The sequence below is a fragment of the Callithrix jacchus genome, chromosome 1 (genome assembly GCF_049354715.1).
Source record: "Callithrix jacchus isolate 240 chromosome 1, calJac240_pri, whole genome shotgun sequence".
NCBI lineage: Eukaryota > Metazoa > Chordata > Mammalia > Primates > Cebidae > Callithrix > Callithrix jacchus.
This window is the reverse complement of record NC_133502.1, coordinates 201267774-201288609: the sequence shown is the minus strand read 5'-3', so window position 1 is coordinate 201288609 and position 20836 is coordinate 201267774. Positions and strand designations below refer to the sequence as shown.

Genomic DNA, 20836 nt, shown 5'->3' with positions numbered 1-20836 from the left:
AGTGATCTACCCGCCTTGGCTTCCCAGAGTGCTGGGATTACAGGTGTGAGCTACCTCACCCGGCCAGGGATTATTTTTATATGATAAAAATTATACTGTGGCCTAGGCTAGAGGCAGTAATCCTGTAATCCCAGCACTCTGGGAAACCAAAGTGAGTGGATCACTTGAGGTCAGGAGTTGGAGACCAGCCTGGCAAATATGGGGCAACCCTATCTCTACCAAAAATACAAAACTTAGCCAGGTGTGGTGGCAGGTGCCTGTACTACTTGGAAGCTATTCGGGAGGCTGAGGTAGAAGAATCACTTGAACCCAGGAGGCGGAGGTTGCAGTGAGCCAAGATCATGCCACTGCACTCCAGCCTAGGTTACAGAGTGAGACTCCATCTCAAAAAAGAAAAAAAAGTGGCCTGGAAATAAGTGTTCCTTCCTTCAGCTCATTTGAGGCAACTGGCAAGTTCGAGCCACAAATATAAAACTGGAAGACCCCAAAAGGTCAAATTTCAAGTGCATAGGCCAAGAATCACTACTGCAGCGAGCAGAGGTGGCTGGGTGCTGCTGAACAGCGTTCTGCTCCAACACCTGGTCCTGGGCTCCGGGGAAGGCCCACAGCTGGGGAAGGGCTAGCAGGGAAGGGCCACCATCCCAGCTTGCAGACTCCTTGGTGACTGACACAGGCACTCTTTTGGGAAGTGTGAGCACACCTCCCCCAGGAGGACCATGGCTGCCCCTCCTACAGCCACAAGCAGCATGTCTTTGCCCAGAGCAGAAGGTGAATGTCTTTCCAGAGGTGAATCCCTTGGTGGAACCACTGTGCCTCATCTCGGGGAAACACATGGTGCTGGACATAAGTCACCTGGGGACAGTGAAAGCAGTTTTATCCTTTCACCTCTCAAATGCCCTGGGCACCTGATCTCTTACAGGTGATTCTGCCCATCTCCTGCCACCCACTGTGGGTGGGATGATTTATGAGTGCTGAGTGTTAACAAAGAGTCAAACTCTAAAATATTTGAAGAGATTTATTCTGAGCCAAATATGAGTAACCATGGATACAGCACAGCCCTCAGGAGATCCTGAGAATGTGTGCCCAAGGTGGTCCAGGTGCAGCTTGGTTTTATGTATTGTAGGGAGACATGAAATTTCAATCGAATACATTCAAGAAATACATTGATTTGGTCCAGAAAGGCAGAACTACTTGAAGGAGGTGGGGCTGCCAGGTTATAGGTAGATTTACATTTTTTCTAATTGGCAATTCATTGAAAGAGTTACCAATAGAGGCCGGGTACAGTGGCTCATGCCTGTTATCCCAGCACTTTGGGAGGCTGAGACAAATCTCCCAAAGCTGAGGTCAGTGTAAGGTCTCTTAGGCCGACTGACAGCCCCATGGACGCCATGTTAATCTCTGTGACCTACACGGACACTCCCGATGAGTTCCTGGAAAATCTGAAGTAACGGGAAGACCGTGAAAACAGGGAGAAATGATCAACCCCTGTGCCTACTTAACTTTAAGACATTCTCTATTGTTCCTTATTCCCGCCCCAATTGTTAAGGCCATTAGACTGTGCAACTAACCTTGGTCAACCTCATGACTCCAGACCCTACACCCCCCTCCCAGCTTTCAAAAAACTGCCCTAAACTGTAACTTCTGTAACTTTCCACTGCCCACCCCAAACCTGTAAAACCAACTCCTATCCCACTGCCCTCCGCTGACTCCCTTTTCAGACTCAGCCCACCGGCCCGCACCCAGGTGAATAAACAGCCATGTTGCTCACACAAAGCCTGTTGGTGGGGGGGTCTCTTCATTCAGAGTGCATGTTTTAACAGTCAGGAGTTGGAGACCAGCCTGGCCAACATGGTGAAACCCGACTCTACTAAAAATACAAAAATTAGCTAAGCATGGTGGCACATGCCTGTAATCTCAGCTACTCAAAGGCTGAGGCGGGAGAATTGCTTGAACCTGGGAGGCAGAGGTTGCAGTGTGTTGAGACTGTGCCACTGCACTCCAGCCTGGGCTGCAGAGAGAGACTCCATAACAAAAAAGCCAAAAAAAACAAACCCAAAAAAGAGTCATCACGAGAAAGGAATACTTGGGTTGTGATAAGAGGTGGTGGAGACCACAGTTTATCATGCAGATGAAGCCTCCAGGTAGCAGCCTTCAGAGAGAATAGACTCAAAGTTTCCTATCTGACTTAAGGTCTGTGTCGATGTCAACAGCAGAGAGGTATTATGAGACATGTCCGACTCCCACTTCCCATCATGGCCTGAACCAGTCTTTCAGGTTAAATTTCGAGTGCACTGGCCTAGGAGGAAGTCCATTCAGATGGTTGGGGGCGTTAGAATTTTATTTTTTGTTTATGTGGGACACCTGACCCACCAGCAGTGCTGCATGAACAGAGTTGGTTGCATCCACCGTGCCACACACTTCGCATTTACCATCATGTAATCCTCCCAGCAACTAAGCAGGAATGCCGAAGACAGGGAATGGAGCACAGAAACTCACTGACTTGACCAAGGCCTCAGAGCTGGGCTTGGGGAGAAGCCTGGTCAATTGTTCATTCCATAGATGAGGAGACTGAAGCATCATGAGATTCAGTGACTTGTCCAGCATCAGACCTGCCCCTAGACCCACTGTTCTGTCCACACTACCACAGAATATTCTACCAAATTTGGAAAGGGAACAGTTAAAGAAAGGCAAACGTAGCCCAGAATGACAGCACTCAAGCCCTGGAAGGACCTTAGGCCCTGCCTCAGCCCCAGCCCTCTGGCTGGGACCTTTCACTTTGGTCCTTACCTCTCCCTCCCCTATAGTGTACTCTGTTTCATTCCTCCACCAAGTAGAAATCAGTCTCAATACTTCCACCCCAGTTCTGCTTGTGCCACAGAAATGAGTCTGTGACTGGACGCCATGGCTCATGCCTGTAATCTCAGCACTTTGGGAGGCTGAAGTGGGTGGATCATTTGAGGCCAGGAGTTCAAGACCAGCCTGGCCGATGTGGGGAAACCTCATCTCTACTAAAAATATAAAAATTAGCTGGGGATTGTGGTGCATGCCTGTAATCTCAGGTACTTGGGGGGCTAAGGCAGGAGAATTGCTTGAACCCAGGAGGCGGAGGTTGGAGTGAGCCAAGATTGCACCACTGTATTCCAGTCTTGGTGACAGAATGAGACTCTTTCTCAAAAACAAAAAACAAACAAAAAAAAAGAAACAAGCCCGTGGCCTCATTTGTAAACCCCGACTCTTCAAACTTTCAATTCAAGCAGGCTCTGCCTGGTCTTCCTTTATCCAGCTAAATGTCATAAGTTTATTTGTTCCAGTGGTGACAGTGTCAAGGCATCCCAACCAGAGTGACTCCATCTTGAAAAAAGGCCAGATAAAGCCAAACCTGCTGGGTTACATTCCCAGGAGATTAGGCACTCCTGGCCACATGCTTATGGTTGAGAGAATGTTAACCAACTGAAGACTCAGAACTCATGGAAATGTCCTGGTACTTTAAGAACAAAAAAGCATTCTTAGTTTAAGAATAGGTTTTGATTTAAAGTAATAGTACACTCAGCTGGGGGCAGTGGCTCACGCCTGTAATCCAGGAACTTTGGGAGGCCGAGGAGGTGGAGCTTGCACTGAGCCAAGATCGTGCCACTGCACTCCAGTCTGGGAGACAGAGTGATACTCTATCTCAAAATAAATAAATAGATAAATAAAAGTACACTCATAAATTCTTGCTAAAATCGAGAATTAGTAACAGTAGGAAAGTAATAATACTTATAGACTCTGTCTCAAAAAAAAAAAAGATTAGAGTTGAAGTAAATGAAAAAGAGAATAAAAAACCGATAGAATGAATGAAAGCAAAAGTTGGTTCTTTGAAGAGATCAACATAATTGGCAAGCCTTCAGCTAGACCAAGAAAACAAGAGAAGACTTAAATCACTGAAATCAGAAATGAAAGTGGGAACATTACTAATGATCTTACAGAAATGAAAAGGGTTATAAGGACAGGATGAGGCTGGACACAGTGGCTCATGCCTGTAATCCCAGCACTTTGGGAGACTGAGGCAGGCGAGTCACCTGAGATCAGGAGTTCCAGACCAGCCTGACCAATATGGTGAAACTCTGTCTCAAAAAAAAAAAAAAATAAAAACAGGAGGAAAAGGATTATTATGAACACTTTATGCCAACAAATTAGATAACCTGGATGCAAATGGACAAACTTAGAAACACTCAAATTACGAAAACTGACTAAAGAAGAAATAAAATACCTTAACAGACCTACAATGAAGAGGTCATTGAATCTATAATCAAAGATCTTGCAACTAAGAAAAGTCCAAGACCAGATGACTTCATTGGGTGAATTCTACCAAACATTTAAAGAACCTGCCGGGCGCGGTGACTCACACCTGTAATCCCAGCACTTTGGGAGGCTGAGGCAGGCGGATCACCTGAGGTCAGAAGTTTGAGACCATCCTGACCAATATGGTGAAACCCTGTCTTTAAAAAATAAAAAATAAAATAAAGAACTTGCAAGGCCGGGCCTAGTGGTTCACATCTATAATTCTAGCACTTGGGAGGCTGAGGAGGGAGGATCACTGAGCCCAGGAGTGTGAGAGTAACCTGGATAACATAGTGAGACCCTGTCTCTACAAAAAAAATCAAAAAATAAAAACTAGCCAGACATGAAAGCACATGCCTGTAGTCCCAGTTACATGGAGGCTGAGGTGGGAGGATTGCTTGAGCCCCAGAGGTTGAGGCTACAGCGAGCCATGATTGCACCACTGCACTTCAGCCTGGGCAATGGAGTGAGACCCTGTCCCCACCATCCCAAAAAAATTATACCAATTCTTCTTAAACTTTCCAAAACATTGAACAGTATGAAACAATAACTTATTCTATGAGGCCACACAAAGACATCATAAGAAGAGAAAACTATAAACCATTATTACCCTTTATGAATATAGCTGCAAAATTTCTCAACAAAGTACTGGCAAACAAAATCCATTAGCATATTTAAAGGATGATACACCATGACCAAGTGGGATTTACCCCAGGAGTGGAAGGGTGATTCAACAACAACAACAACAAAAAACAGGCCCAGCGCGGTGGCTCATGCCTGCAAACCCAGCACTTTGGGAGGCTGAGGCGGGCAGATCACCTGAGGTGACCAGCCTGACCGACAGGGTGAAACCCCATCTCTACTGAAAATGCAGAATTAGCCGGGTGTGGTGGCACATGCCTGTAATCCCAGCTATTTGGGAGGCTGAGGCAGGAGAATCACTTGAGCCTGGGAGGTGGAAGTTGTGGTGAGCCGAGATTGTGCCATTGCACTCCAGCCTGGACAACAAGAGCAAAACTTCGTCTTAAAAAAAGAAAATCAGTATACTGCACCAATTTGATTGAAGGTGAAAAAAGCCACACTTGGCTATCTCAACGGTACAGAAAAAAAATTCTGACAAATATCGAATACCTTTCATGATGAACCCACTCGGCAAGCTAGGAATAGAAGGCAACTTTGTCAACATGATAAAGGGCATTTATGAAGAACCCACAGCTAATGCCAGACTTGATGATGAACGAATGAAAAATTCCTCTTTAAGATCAAGAACAAGTCAAGCACGCCCTGTTCCCCAAAGCTATTCAACATTGTACTGGAAGTTCTAGACAGAACAATTAGGCAAGGAAAGTAAAGAAAAGGAAAATTTGGAATGGAAAAACCAAAACTTTCTCTATCGGCACACATGATTCTATGATTCATGCCATTGCACTCCAGCCTGGGCGACAGAGTGAGACTCTCAAAAAACAAAATAAATTTATTAAAGTAAGAAATAAAATGTCTCTCACAGGACATCTGAGCTGGCATCCCCACTAGGCAAAGGCAGAAACTCTGGCTAAATGGTTTCACCCTCCAGGACGAGGGACCTGGGGGAAAGGCTAGCTTGAGGCACGGATGGATGTACCATCCTGGACTCCCATGCCAACTGCTGCTTCTGGACCTGAAGGGTCTGCTGAAGTCCTGACTAGCCCAAAGAAAGGTTCACACAGCTCCTGCCTGCCACAAACATTTCCATGCCAAGAACTGCTGGCCAGACAGAATGGCTGAGCATCTCACTGCTGATGACGCACAAAACACGCACACACCTTGACCTTCCAGATTGATCCAGGCTGGCCTGGGTCTCCTGGCCACCACTAAGCCAGAGCCGCTTGCAATTCCCACTTCCTCCAGACCCATGACACCACCATGTACACACCCGCTGTGCCGAGCGCTCACTACCTGAATGAGTGTTCATCACGCGGACAGCCTTGGCCTTGGCCAGCTCCAGAGCGGTGATCCACTGCTGCCGGTCCACCTCTGAGCTGGCCTTGAGGTGGTAGCTCCTGCCCCCACTGGTCAGCAAGATACCACAAGAATCCTCCGTGTCAATGTGCGCTGTGGACAGGTTGATGGTTGCACGGCAGGTGTGGGCCATTTCACCCTGATTTCTGTAGGAGGTAAGAGAAGGAACGGGGTGAGGCTCCTAGTCTCAATGGCTCCAGACTGAAGAAACCCTCCAGGCAAATCCTCAAAATCTCAGACCTTCAGAGCTGGGAGAGGCCCTGGAGTCGAAGTTGGAAAATAAAGCCTATTGGAACTGTCTGGTCATGGCTTGATTGTGGGGGGATCTCAGGCCACGACGGCTCTCTGTGCGTACAGTGGCCGAGGGATGCAGGGGCTATATCGGTGCCACATGTCCAGGGAGTGCCTGGTATGGTCTAAGCCCTTGCAGACACCAGGAAATGGCAGAGTGACTGCCCAGGGTCTCTCAAGGCAGATCAGCCCTTGGACTCTGTCCTAAACTCTTTCCATTACATCTTAGAACCATGGAGTTGGAGTCGGGAGTGGTAGCTCACGCCTGTAATCCCAGCACTTTGGGAGGCCAAGGAGGGTGGATTACTTGAGCTCAGGAGCCAACATGATGAAAGCCAGTGTCTAGTAAAAATGAAACCTTTGCAAAATTATGACTGAGACAGTGAAAGAGGTCTAACTTAACCGACTCCATCTTGCTTCTAACCTCCAAGCTATCTTTGTTTATTCCTGGGCATAGGCTGAACTAACTTTCAGAGAAACTTAGTTTGTAGTTTATAGTTTAAACAAAGATGCTAAGAGCCCTTTCCCAAAGCAGACCTCCTTCTCGCCTGGGGACTAGATTAACATTAGCCACAGGGTTAGAAATTATAGTAGGCCGGGTGCAGTAGCTCACGCTGTAATCCCAGCACTTTGGGAGGCCTAGGTGGGCAGATCACCTGAGGTCGGGAGTTTGAGACCAGCCTGACAAACATGGAGAAACCCCATCTCTACTAAAAATACAAAATTAGCTAGGCATGGTGGCACATGGCTGTAGTTCCAGGTACTTGGGAGGCTGAGGCAGGAGAATTACTTGAACCTGGGAGGCCGAGGTTGCGGTGAGCCAAGATGGTGCCATTGCACTCCAGCCTGGGCAACAAGAGAGAAACTCTGTCTCAAAAAAAAAAAAAAGAAAAAACAAATTATGGTTTAGAAGTCATGAAGTTGGAGGCTACAAGATTCTGACCCTGCCTAATTTTGCAAAGGCAATTTCATTTTTAGTAGAGACAGGGTTTCACCATGTTGGCTCCTAACCTCAAGGGATCCACCATCCTCAGCCTGTCAAGATTCAGACTGCTCCTAAGATCAGCATTTGAGATATTTTGCAAACCCTGCACTTGGTAGATAAGCTGGCACCACCCAGATCAATAAACTGGCTCGTCTGATCTTGTGGCCCCCACCAAGGAACTGACTCAGTACAAGAAGACAGCTTCAACTCCCTATAATTTCATCCCTGACCAATCAGCACTCCTGGCTCACTGGCTCCCCACCCACCCACCACGTTATTATTAAAAGCTCTGCTCCCCAAATGCTTGGGGAGACTGATTCGAGTAATAGTAAAACTCCAGTCTCCCACACAGTAGGCTCTGTGTGAATTGCTTTTCTCTATTGCAATTCCCCTGTCTTCATGAATCTGCTCTGTCTAGGCAGCAGGCAAGGTAAACACCTTGGGCAGTTACAAAAATTAAAAAATCAGCTGGGTATGGAGGTGTTTGCCTGTAGTCCAGGCTACTTGGGAGACTGGGGCAGGAGAATCACTTGAACCAAAGAAGCAGAGGTTGCAGTGAGCCGAGATGGTGCCACTGCACTCCAGCACAGCTGACAGAGCAAGACTCCATCTCAAATAAATAAATAAAGAAAGAACTATGCAGTTGGAGCAGGTTGTGATCCTGCCACTAAAACTGAAATTGAAGGCCCAGAGCCTGTGGGGGCAGATGTAGAAGTATCTCCTGCTGGGAGGGCCCTGGGACCTGTGTCACCCCTGATGCTGTCCTTTTGTTATATCATGAGAACTATGAAGCAAGGATGCCCCATTCTCTGGCTCTACATGGGTGAGTTGAAGGCTTTGGCTGGGCAAACACAGTGCTACCTCATGACAAGGAACTGGCCCCTCGGCTAGTGACAAGATTAAGGAGCTAATGGTATAAAAATAAAGGGAAGTGTAGGTGACTAAAGTGTATGCCATTTCCAATTACAGTCAATATCAGAAAATGGCGATCCAACTATCATGACTGGATCTAACTCACTCCCTTAGACACTTGAAGGAAAGTCAGAACCCCTGTGACGTAACAAATCTCTTCCCATGTAACGCATCAGAAGAGGAAGAGTGATTGGCCAGCATCGAATACTGCCAGTGGCAGGAGCTCATTTGATAATTTTCTGCTGTCTTTTAATTCTCATTTCTTTCCCCTGGCTGCCCATCATCTGTCATTTTTTAATTCTTCTATCTGTTCTAAAGTCAAATGACTTGACACTCAGTAAGACATCTGTCTTTTTTTTTGAGACGGAGTTTCGCTCTTGTTACCCAGACTGGAGTGCAATGGCACGATCTCGGCTCACTGCAACCTCCACCTTCTGGGTTCAAGCAATTCTCCTGCCTCAGCCTCCCGAGTAGCTGGGATTACAGGCGCGCACCACAATGCCAAGCTAATTTTTTGTATTTTTAGTAGAGATGGGGTTTCATCTTGTTGACCAGGATGGTCTCGATCTCTTGACCTCGTGAGCCACCCGTCTCGGCCTCCCAAAGTGCTGGGATTATAGGTGTGAGCCACCACGCCCGGCCCTCTGTCTTTTTTTTGAACCGTGATTGTCTTTTCCAATTCCCTTGTGCTTTGGGCACACTTCTTAGAGAAGATGACATGTAGCTGAAGGAAAGTGCAACTCTTAGCTGCTGGTGTCTTTTGCTCAAAGGGAAGTCACTCTAATTTAGAAAACTTGCGAAGCTGGGCACACTTGTTGGAAGCCTGACACTTTCAGATTTAAGGACATTTTAGGCTAGAAATTGTTCAGGTGTTAAACAGTATAGTGACTCACCAAAAATGATATTATGGCTTAGCTCAGAAATAAGAGGGGGATGGGCAGTGTTCTGGACAGAGAGAGTAGCACACTGCAGCCTTGAACTCCTGTGCTCAAACAATCCTCCTGTCTCAGCCTCCTAAGTAGCTGGGACCATAGGCACGTGCCACCATGTCCAGCTAATTTTTTTGGTTTTTTGTAGAGACAAGGTCTCACTATGTTGCCCAGGCTGGTCTCAAACTCCTGAGCTCAAGTTATTCTCCCAACTTGACCATCCAAAGTGCTAGAATTACAGGTGTTGTGAGCCACCACACCCAGCCTCTTACTTTAACTTTTCAGTTTAGCTTTCTAAATTATTTGGAAGAAAATATATAGTGAAATAATATAGTGAAATATATAAATGTGGGGGCTAATGACCCTTAAAATTATCAAGGTCTGATACATTTGCTATTCTTAGAATTTAGCTCTGCTCTTCTCTTTCATTTAGATGTTTTATGTTCAATCCATTTTTCACCTCTAGCCAAGGTATTATTATTATTTTTGTTTTGTTTTGTTTTTTTCTATCAAGGGGTATTATTTTTATCCTTTTTATTCAGCTTTTAAAAATTTTTTAATGGCTTCAAACTCAGTCCTGAAAAGGTCTAAAATGTAGCCATGTCTCCTAAAATGCAGATTGTTGTTTGGGAGTGGTGCACCCGCTCATGTTGTAAATAAATGGTTTTGTTTCTCCCATTGTGAATCCTGGCTGAAGTAACCCTCTCTATGAAAGTTAACCTTCCAGGGAAGTCCAATAGTCCAGATGGAGGCAAAGTGCAAGCCCTGCTCACAGTACACTACTGGACCCAGCCTGCAAGCTGCAGTGGTAACTCCTGTCCCTCAAGAGCCTATGGAGGTGTGCAACATTCCAGAACCATCTGGTCTTACTGAGCCCTGAGCAGCTTCAGTGGCCTCACTACTCGGCCATGTCCTGGGGCCTCTCAGTTTTACCAGAGCTCATATCCAAAATACATGATGACGTCGCCAGGCATGATGGCTCACACCTGTAATCCCAGCACTGAGGTGAGCAGATCACTTGAGGTGAGGAGTTCAAGTTTCACCATCCTGGCCAACATGGTGAAACCCCGTCTCTACTAAAAATACAAAAATTAGCCAGGCATGGTGGTGCATGTCTGTAATTCCAGCTACTCAGGAGGCTGAGGCAGGAAATTGCCTGAACCCAGGAGGTGGAGGTTGCAGTGAACCGAGATCACACTACTTGCTAGACTCCGTCAAACAAACGAACAAAAAAACAAAACATGATAATGTATCTTCTGCCATTTGTAAGGAGACACATTTTGAGGCATTACTTTGATATCTGATGTATTTAGAATAAATATAAACACAATAGTAAACATCTGCAGTACAACTTAACTACATCAGAATTTACCACAACCAACATCCCACTAAGTTAACATCGATTCTCAACAAAATCATATTCACAGTGATCCCAGTACACTCTTTTTTTTTTTGAGATGGAGTTTCACTCTCGTTACCCAGGCTGGAGTGCAATGGTGCGATCTCGGCTCACCGCAACCTCCACCTCCTGGGTTCAAGCAATTCTCCTGCCTCAGCCTCCCGAGTAGCTGGGACTACAGGCACACGCCACCATGCCCAGCTAATTTTTGTATTTTTAGTAGAGACAGGGTTTCACCTTGTTGACCAGTGTGGACTCGATCTCTTGACCTCATGATCCACCCGCCTTGGCCTCCCAAAGTGCTGGGATTATAGGCGTGAGCCACCACGCCCGGCCTCCCAGTACACTCTTACCTCTGTCAAGGATTCCAGCTATCAGAACCTGGAAGCCTGTTATAGATAATGTATTACTTTTTAGGCCGTGGAGACCATCTGTGGTTAGTGACTAACACAGCTGTATTGGACACAAACCTTGTGCACCGAAGCAGAACGGTGCACCACCTCAGCTCTCTCTCTTCCTCCTCCATTTAAGCCAAGTCACCCCTGCATGTTTGGACTTGGGAGAAGTACTGCATCTCAGAGTGTGGAATCTGGCTTTCTGAGTGGCCACCAAGAAGCTGGACTTTTCCACCCCACAGTGTGGAAGGGTTAATGCCTCCCAAGTTAAACAATGAGCTGTGGGGAATGGAAGTGGATGGGAACCAGGCAGGGAAATGCTCTTCATTTATCCCTACTGCAGGCTCTCTGAGGTATCCTTGCAAACCTTCCAGAGAAGTCCATGAGCCCAGAGAACATGAGTGGCCTCTCTGAGACTTGCAGTTTGCTGCAATGTGGTGGCCAGGCATTGAAGCCTCACGTCACTTTGCATCCTCCCCTTGCTTTTCTTCCTGTTTTGTCCTTACAGCACCAAGGCTCATCTCGCGGCTCCACTAAGTGCTCAACCAACCAGCAATAGACACCACATGGAGCCCTCCTTGATATGGCCCATCCTTGGGAAGAGCCAGACAGCCACTAACTATATCAGACCCTTCCACCTTGGAGGGATACACAATTTACCTTTGTGATGCAGAAGCACTTTTTAGTAATGGGGTTGCCTTCCCTGCCTGTAATGCCTCCAGTAGTACCATGGTCCAAAGTTACTGCATGCCTTGTGTGCTGGCCTAGACTCCCATTCAACACAGCCTTATACCAAGAGGCCCATTTCAGCCTAGGAGCTGTGCCCATGACTCCTGGCCATAAATTCACTGGAATCGCATGAACCCAGCTGCACTCGGGGCAGCAAGCCAGACAAAACAATGGAATGGCTTCCTGGCTTAGCTGGGGCACAGATGGAGAAACTTCCCTCAGGTTTGAGCCTCTGTCCTCCACGAGGCCTTAAGCTGACAACTGATATCTGGTGCCATGTCCCTGCAGTGACAGCAGACAGGTCCAGGAGTGACCCTGCTCACCATCACACATGGTTGCCCTTTGCAAGGTGTGTGCTCCCCATCCTCACACCCTTGGGATCAGCTGGGTTAGAGGATCTAGTCCTGCGGTAAGGGAGGAATGTGAAACAAGGATCCCACTGACCTGGACACTCCCACAACCACTTGGCCACCTATGGCTCCTCACGCCAGTGAGCAACAAAGAGGGCAGTGACTCTACCGCCAGGGGTCACTGATCCTAATTGCCATGAGGAATTAGGTGAGCGGTCCATTTGGGGATGGGAGGAGAATGTCTGGAATAAAACCCAGAGGACTCCCTGGGAGCTCTCTCTTTTTTTTGAGATCGAGTTCCACTCTGGTTGCCCAGGCTGGAGTGCCATGATCCTATCTCGGCTTCCTGCAACCTCTGCCTCCTGGGTTCAAGTGATTCTTCTGTCTCAGCCTCCTGAGTAGCTAGGATTATAGGTGCCCACTACCACGCCCAGCTAATTTTTTCTTTTTTTTTTGAGATGGAGTTTCACTCTTTTTGCCCAGGCTGGAGTGCAGTGGCACGATCTCACCTCACTGCAACCTCTGCCTCCTGGGTTCAAGTGATTCTCCTGCCTCGGCTTCCTGAATAGCTGCGATTATAGGCCACCGCCACCATGTCCAGCCAATTTTTTATATTTTTAGTAGAGACAGGGTTTTACCATGTTGGCAAGGCTGGTCTCGAACTCCTGACCTCAGGTGATCTGCCTGCCTTGGCCTCCCAAAGTGCTGGGAGTAGAGATGTGAGTGACCGCACTGGCCATTTTTTTTGTCTTTTTAGTAGAGATGGGCTTTCACCTTGTTGTCCAGGCTGGTCTGGAACCCCTGGACCTCAGGTGATCCACCCACCTTGGCCTCCCAAAGTGCTGGGATTACAGGTGTGAGCCACCACACCCAGACCTGGTATCTTGGCTGATAATGGGCAAGACCAACAACACACGCAGACCTGTCAGTGCAAACGTTACAGACCAGCCAAAGTGCTGATGGAGAGTGGACAGGACCTAGAGTGGGTAGTGCAGGAGGAAGATGATGAGTAAGAATGACGCATCAGGACCAGCCACAGCAGCAGCAGGTGACCTTGTTTCATGACATTCTTGCTTTATTCTTCCTGGCGACCTCAATGGGCCAGTACCAGGAAATGGCTTCTGTCACTGATGGGACCTGTACCTTCCTGCTCAGGGAAGGGATGAGGATGTTTTTGTTCTCCAAGGAAAATGGAGATTCCCATATTGAAGGAGGAGAGCTGATCTCATGGGAGGGCACAAGCAGACCTGAGTAGCGCAAGGTGTGGACTGTACTGGACACAAGCCTCGTGTGCCTTCTCAGATTCCCCCGACCACTTCCTTCCTTGTCCCTCTCAGTGACGCCTCATCCAGGTCGGGCTGTCCCTCCACTTCTGGGCTTACATAAAATGCCATAGTGGAAAATGGGAGATGAAAAGGAACAGGGCAGATAAATCCCCTTCCACTCTTCCCTCCGTGGATGGCTCTGAGGTGTGTTTTCTTCTTGCATATGTTCTGAAAAAGACCATGTGCCAGGCAAGCTCGCTTGCTGAGCGACCCACGGTGTCTCTCTGTAGCTCGCTGTGCAGTGTCATCCAGCAAGCGAACGTGCCGGGCGGTCACTTTGATGTCTCCTCTGCCACTTGCCTTTGCTGCTTCGCTGCTGTGGGATTGCAGCTCCCAAAGTGTCAGCTCTTTAATCCCTGCCTTGGGCTATGTTTTCCAGAGGACCTTCGACAAAAATGTCTATGGGAAAAAAAATATTGACAGGGCAGCGAATCTGAATCCAGATGCACAGAAAGACCAAAAGCTACCACTCAGGAGCAAAGCACTTAGCCTTATGTGGAACTTCCATTCAACACAAGCTCAAGGTGACCCTGATTCACTGTGAAATTCCCATCCAACCTTCTGAATTCTAATTCAGCAAGCACTTCCTGTGGGCTACTATATAAAGGCACTGTGCTAGAAACTGGGGAGGGAGTAGACACAAAAATAAATAAGACACAGCTTTCTGGCCTCAGTGGTCTAGCTTGGGAAGGACACAGGCCTATAAATGACAAGCCACTGTTTGTTAACAATAAGTGGAGGGAAATAAATTCGAAGTAAGGGAGGTGCTCACCACATGAAAATTCACTAGCTACATCTTTGTAATTCACCAATGTTTCTGCATGTGTGTTATACTGTTTTTTTTTTTTGAGATGCAGTTTGGCTCTGTTACCCAGGCTGGGTATAGTGGCGTGATCTCGACTCACTGCAACCTCCACCTCCCGGGTTCAAGCAATTCTCCTGCCTCAACCTCCCCAGTAGCTGGGATTACAGGCGCCCACCATTATGCCTGGCTAGTTTTTGTATTTTTAGCAAAGATGATATTTTAACACATTGGCTAGGCTGGTCCTGAACTCTTGGCCTTGAGTCCTCCCACCTCAGCATCCCAAAGTACCAGATTACAGGCATGAGCCACCGTGCCTGGACTATACTTTTATACTTTATAAAATTAGCTTTAAAAGCAAACTTAAGGCCGGGTGTGGTAGCTCATGCCTGTAATCCCAGCACTTCGGGAGGTCGAGGTAGGCAGATCACTTGAGGTCTGGAGTTTGAGACCAGCCTGGGCAACATAGTGAAACCCCATCTCTAGTAAAAATACAAAAATCAGCCCAGCATGGTGGCACCCGCCTATAATCCCAGCCAGGAGGCTGAGGCACAAGACTCACTTGAACCTGGGAAGCAGAGGTTGTAGTGGGCCGAGATTGTGCCTGAGTAACAAAGCAAGACTCCATCTCAAAAAGACAAACAAAAAAACCCAGAACTTTATTATGTCACACTCCTGGAGGCTAGAAGTCCACAAAAGCCTGGCTGATTTTTGTGTTTTTAGTAGAGACAGGATTTCACCATGTTGTCCAGGCTGGTCTCTGACTCCTGATCTCGTGATCTGCCTGCCTTGGCCTCCCAAAGTGCTGGGATTACAGCATAAGCCACAGCACCCAGCCAATTTCTGTTGTTTTAAGCTATGCGGTTTGTAATACTTTGTTTCAGCAGCTCTCAGGCCTGTAAATTCAACTAACATGAACACACCTTGTTAGTTTAGAATGACCATCCTGAATTTTTCTCATGCAGTAATCAGTGGGGCTGCACTTCAACCCTCCGCACAGTTCCTGCCTAGAAAACTGAGCCACCGCAGCATCCACACACCTCCTCTTGGTCCTGAGCAGTTCTGCACCGCAGCTGTCTGGAACTACACAAAGCTTTCCCCCTCTTCCTATGCCACAGAGGCCAGAGAGCCAAAGACAACGTGCTGAAAAGACTCCAGGATTCAGGTTTCACTAGTGACATGTATGACGCAAGACTTAAACACAGAAGTGAGTTAAGAGGGAGGCAAGAAGAAGGGCATGCACAGTGGTGGCTAATCTATGACAGGGAACGTGCCTTGCAGCCATCAGCCTCCCGATTCCATGGCTCCCTGCATCACAGTGCGAGTGTGGACTAGACAGCTCACAGATGCTCAGCCTCCAGCTGGCTCCAGCAGCGCTCCCAGTCAGTTAGGAAGCTGCCTCAACCCTGGCAGCCCAGCTCTTTCTGCCTGGGTCATTTCTGGTGTGCGCTGCTGAATCTCAGCTAAGGCACCTCCCCAGGGGCAACATCATCTCAGAATGAACACCTCCTGTAACTGCAACCAATGGGTTCCTTGTGGTTCTAATGGCCTCTCCTTTTCTGGTTAAGTTAAAGTTACTATCAGGTACTAGTTACAACTTTCTAAAGTTCATTTAATGAGGGAAATACAAAGCACCAGAATACTCAGAGCCCATCAGCCAAATTACAGCGCACACTTGCAAAAGTCACACTAACGGCTGAGTGTAGAGGCTCACATCTGTAATCCCAGCATTTTGGGAGACCGAGGTGGGTGGATCACAAGGTTAGGAGGTCAAGACCAGCCTGACCAACATGGTGAAACCCCGTCTCTACTAAAAATATAAAAATTAGCTGGGTGTGGTGGCACACGCCTGTAGTCCCAGCTACTCAGAAAGCTGAGGCAGTAGAATCGCTTGAACCTGGGAGGCAGAGGGTGCAGTGAGCTGAGATCGTCCCACCGCACTCCAGCCTGGGTAACAGTGCGAGACTCTGTCAAACAAACAAACACTAACACAATACTACAAAAACTGGCTGGGCATGGCGGCTCATGCTTGTAATCCCAACACTTTGGGAGGCCGAAGTGGGCAGATCACTTGAGCTCAGAAGTTCAAGACCAACCTGGCCAACATGGTGAAACCCTATCTCTACTAAAAATACAAAAATTAACCGGGCATGGTGGCGTGTACCTGTAATTCCAGCTACTCAGGAAGCTAAGGTGGGAGGATCACTTGAACCTGAGAGGCAGAGGTTGCAGTGAGCCAAGATTTTGCCACTGCGCTCCAGCCTGGATGACAGAGGGAGACTCTGTCTCAAAAAAAAAAAAAACTCCAAAAACCAAGCTCATCAAATGCCCACTCCATCACAAATAACAAAGCAAAAATTGCAGCCAGCTATCACAAATTATTGGTTTTGCCTTTGTGTTTCCCATGTATTTACAAGTCTTACACAACAGGGTAATGTAAATTCAGTATCTTTTGTTTTATATAGAGACAGGGTCTCGTTATGTCGCCCAGGCTGGTCTCCAACTCTTGGCCTCAAGGGATCCTCCTGCCTTGGCCTCCCAAAGTGCTGGAATTATAGTGTGAGCCACCATGCTTAGTCAAGCTCAGTATCCGAGCCACTTTTACCAAAAGAGAATTTTACAGCGCAGAGAAACCAAGTGACTTATCTGAGCACGAGGTGGATGAAAGAATTAGGATTCATAGGGCTGGGCGCGGTGGTTCATGCCTGTAATCCCAGCACTTTGGGAGGCCGAGGCGGGTGTATCACGAGGTCAAGAGATCGAGACCATCCTGGCCAACATGGTGAAACCCCGTCTTTACTGAAAATACAAAAAATTAGCTGGGCATGGTGGTGCGTCTCTGTAATCCCAGCTACTCAGGAGGCTGAGGCAGGAGAATTGCCTGAATCCAGGAGGCAGAGGTTGCGGTGAGCCGAGATCGCGCCATTGTACTCCAGCCTGGGTAACAAGAGTGAAACTCCGTCTCAAAAAAAAAAAGGAAAGAAAGAAAGAAAGAAAGAATTAGGATTCAAGTACACTGGGGGCTTGCAGAATAATTCTGGGTTTTGTTTGGCTGGATCTGGCTAGAAGTTTCTGGCAAGGCTGAAGTGAAACCAGGTCCAAGGGCTGGGAGAAATAATACAGGGTTTCTCTGAGCTAGCTAGGAAAGCACTGCTTTCTCCATGTCCCATCACTGCTATTGGAGCAGGGAAACTTGAGGGATATATAAGGGACATTCGGGTAGATGCCACACAGGGAGTGGAGGCCTCTGCAACTGCGGGCCTCTGAGAATACAAATGTGATGAGAAATCGTTAAACAGTTGTGATAGCAGAAGCTACCGAAGTAGGTGTGATGTCTGAATGCAGGGCCCAGCCCAGTGATTCTCCAAAGAGGGCCTCCCCGGTGAATAAATGGAAGGATACCGGATGAGGACAGCTGAGAGGGGCAGAGGCTGGGGAGCACACCCTGTCCCCTGGACAGGTGTCTCTGATGGCTGCCAAGCATTTCCCAGGGACCTTATGAATGTCGACAGGAAGCAAAGCCCAGCTAAGGGAACAGAGGCTGAAAAAGCCTGAGGTTTGCTGTTCCAGGTCCCTGGAAACCATGGCATATGCAGACCAACCCAATGCATTTGCAGAGGTTTCTTTATCTGGAGTTAGATGCAAAAAGTGTATGCTCAAAAAATAAGCCACCAATTAAGAGACACATCCACAATAAATACACCCAACAAAGAATTTGAGCCAGGCACTGTGGCTCATGCTGTAATCCCAACACTTTGGGAAGCTGAGGAGGATGGATCACCTGAGATCAGGAGTTTGAGACCCCCCTGGACAACATGGTGGTGAAACACCATCTCTACCAAAAATATAAAAATTAGCCAAGCGTGGTGACACATGCTTGTAATTCTAGCAACTCTGAAGGCTAAGGCAGGAGAATCACTTGAACCCAGGAGGCAGAGGTTGCAGTGAGCTGAGATCACACCACTGCACTCCAGGCTGGGCAACAGAGTGAGACTCCATCTCAAAAAAAGAACTTGGATTAAGAAAATATAAAGAACTCCTAAAATTAGTAAGAAAGAAGTACTTTAGGCCAGGTGCAGTGCATCATGCCTATAATCCCAGCACTTTGAGAGGCAGAGGTGGGCAGATAACCTGAGGTCAGGAGTTCGAGACCAGCCCAGCCAACATGGTGAAACCCCGTGTCCACTAAAAAACCAAAAATTAGCCAGGCATGATGGCAGGCACCTGTAATCCCAACTACTTGGGAGGCTGAGGCAGGAGCCTGGGCAACACAGTGAAACTCTGTCTCAAAAAAAAAATTTTTTTTTTAAAGTCTAAAGTACTACTTTATTTTTCCTCAAGACCGAGTTTTGCTTTTGTCACCCAGGCTGAAGTGCAGTGGTGAGATCTCGGCCTCCTGGGTTCAAGTGCTTCTCCTGCCTCAGTGCATGCAGGACAGACAAATAGTGGTTTATCCACTTTGCGGTTCCTCCAAATGGTAAAATATAATACAGCAATGAGAATAAATGAGTTAGTTACATGTAAGTACCTACAAGAGGCCAGGTGCAGTGGCTCCCACCTATAATCCCAGCACTTTGGGAGACCAAGGCAGGAGGACTGCTTGAAGCCAGAAGTTTGAGACCAGCCTGGGTAACAAAGAGAGACCTGTCTTTACAAAAATAAGAAAGAGTTAGGCACATGTTGACATGTGCCTGTAGACGCAGCTACTTGGGAGGCTGAGGCAGAAGGATCCTTTGAGCCCAGGAGTTTGAGGCAACAGTGAGGAATGATCATACCACTGCACTTTAGCCTCAGTAACAGAGGAAGACCCTGTCTCTACCAAAACAGAAAATGAACAAACAAAAAAACCTGGAAAAATCTCACACATATAATGTTGAGAAAAACAGCCATGCACAAAGAGAACATATAGGAAGCACAATAAAAGGCAAAATTCACCTCTGGAGTCACAAGTTAAGACAGTGGTTCTCCCTGGTGTACAGTGACTGGAAGGGAACAGAAGGGCTGTCAGGGCTGGTCATGTTTTATTTATTTTTCTTTTTTCTTTCTTTATTTTTGAGATGGAGTCTTGCTCTGTCCCCCAGGCTGGAGTGCAATGGTGCAATCTCAGCTCACTGCAACCTCCGCCTCTGGGGTCCAAGCAATTCTCCTGCCTCAGCCTCCCAAGTAGCTGGGATTACAGGCTGCCACCACACCCGCCTAATTTTTTGTATTTTTAGTAGAGATGGTGTTTCACCATGTTGGTGAGGCTGGTCTTGAACTCCCAACCTCAAGTGACCCACCCTCCTTGGCCTCCCAAAGTGCTAGGATTACAGGTGTGAGCCACTGCGCCCAGCCAAGGGGTGGTCATGTTTTTATTTCTTCAGTGGGGTAGTGGTTATTCAGGGTGTTCATTTTATGAACATTCACTGAGATAGACACTTATTTGTCCACTTTTTTCTTCACAGATTAGACTTCAAATAAAGTTTATATTTAAAAAAACAGGAATGAGAATTATTTCCTGGCAAAAATAGCAGCAACAATGACTGGTTCTTAGGGGCAGCACAGGCACCAGTGCCCAGGTATCAGTGTCCTCTCCGGGGTGGTTCTGTGGCATGACTTTGGCCACAGAGCTAGCTGTCCAGCCTCCCTTGTTCTCACCTTTCCTGTGAGAGCTACATTTTCCTGCCTTTCCAGGGATGCCAATGAGCTACCCAAGATCCCTTCCACAAATATATGAGCTTTTTTGCTTAAAATATCTGGGATTGGTTTTCTGTTGTTTTCGACTAAAAACCTGCTTGTGTACTTGGGCAATGGCCACAGGAGGCATGTCAGAGGGCAGGAAGAGCAGTGTTTAAGAGACACAGACAGGAGAAAAAGCAGTTTTCAGTTCTTCTACCTCTCAGGTCAAGGGAACACCGTTAGGACCCTCCTAGGTGGAGGGAAGGAAGCTCAGCTTGTTCATCCTAACCACCACATCCTGAGGACTTGCCTTAGCAATGTCTCACAATGGACAGTCATTTCAGAAGTAATGGAAAGGTAGGATGGTACCTCCCTGTTCCACATGCATAGGCTGGGTTCCCAACGGGGCACTGAGCCACCAGAGCCAGGCCCACCTCCCTACACCCAGCCCCTTCCATGTCTTACCAATTGGGCTGCATGGACTTTTGTCCCAGGTTCGCTTATACTTTGAAAAGCCATCAAAGCTGGTCAGATGGTACCACTCAGACAACGCAGCATCACAAGTGTCAGGCGCTGCCCATCAAACGGAAGCCTCTACTTATGCAGTGTTCGCTTTCGGAGATGAGGCTGTCACTCTGAGACCTGACATTGTTTCACTTTTCTACTGGCCTGATTCTTTGCCATTTAAAGTTTCCCTTGAGAAATGTTAAATAAATGCTGCTACAAGGACACTTCTAATGTAA

General features: G+C 47.4%; 1 protein-coding gene across 6 annotated transcripts in view; it reads right to left on the bottom strand.

Annotated features, from left to right (window-relative positions):
* The window catches only part of OSBP2 (oxysterol binding protein 2), a 208400-nt gene that overhangs the window by 158716 nt on the left and 28848 nt on the right, over positions 1 to 20836 (bottom strand). For all 6 annotated transcript variants that reach the window (XM_054240147.2, XM_035269708.3, XM_009009359.4 and 3 more), the window contains exon 2: positions 6256 to 6464. In XM_054240147.2, coding sequence (XP_054096122.2) covers positions 6256 to 6464 — 209 coding nt within the window. The remainder of the gene's footprint in view (positions 1 to 6255; positions 6465 to 20836) is intronic.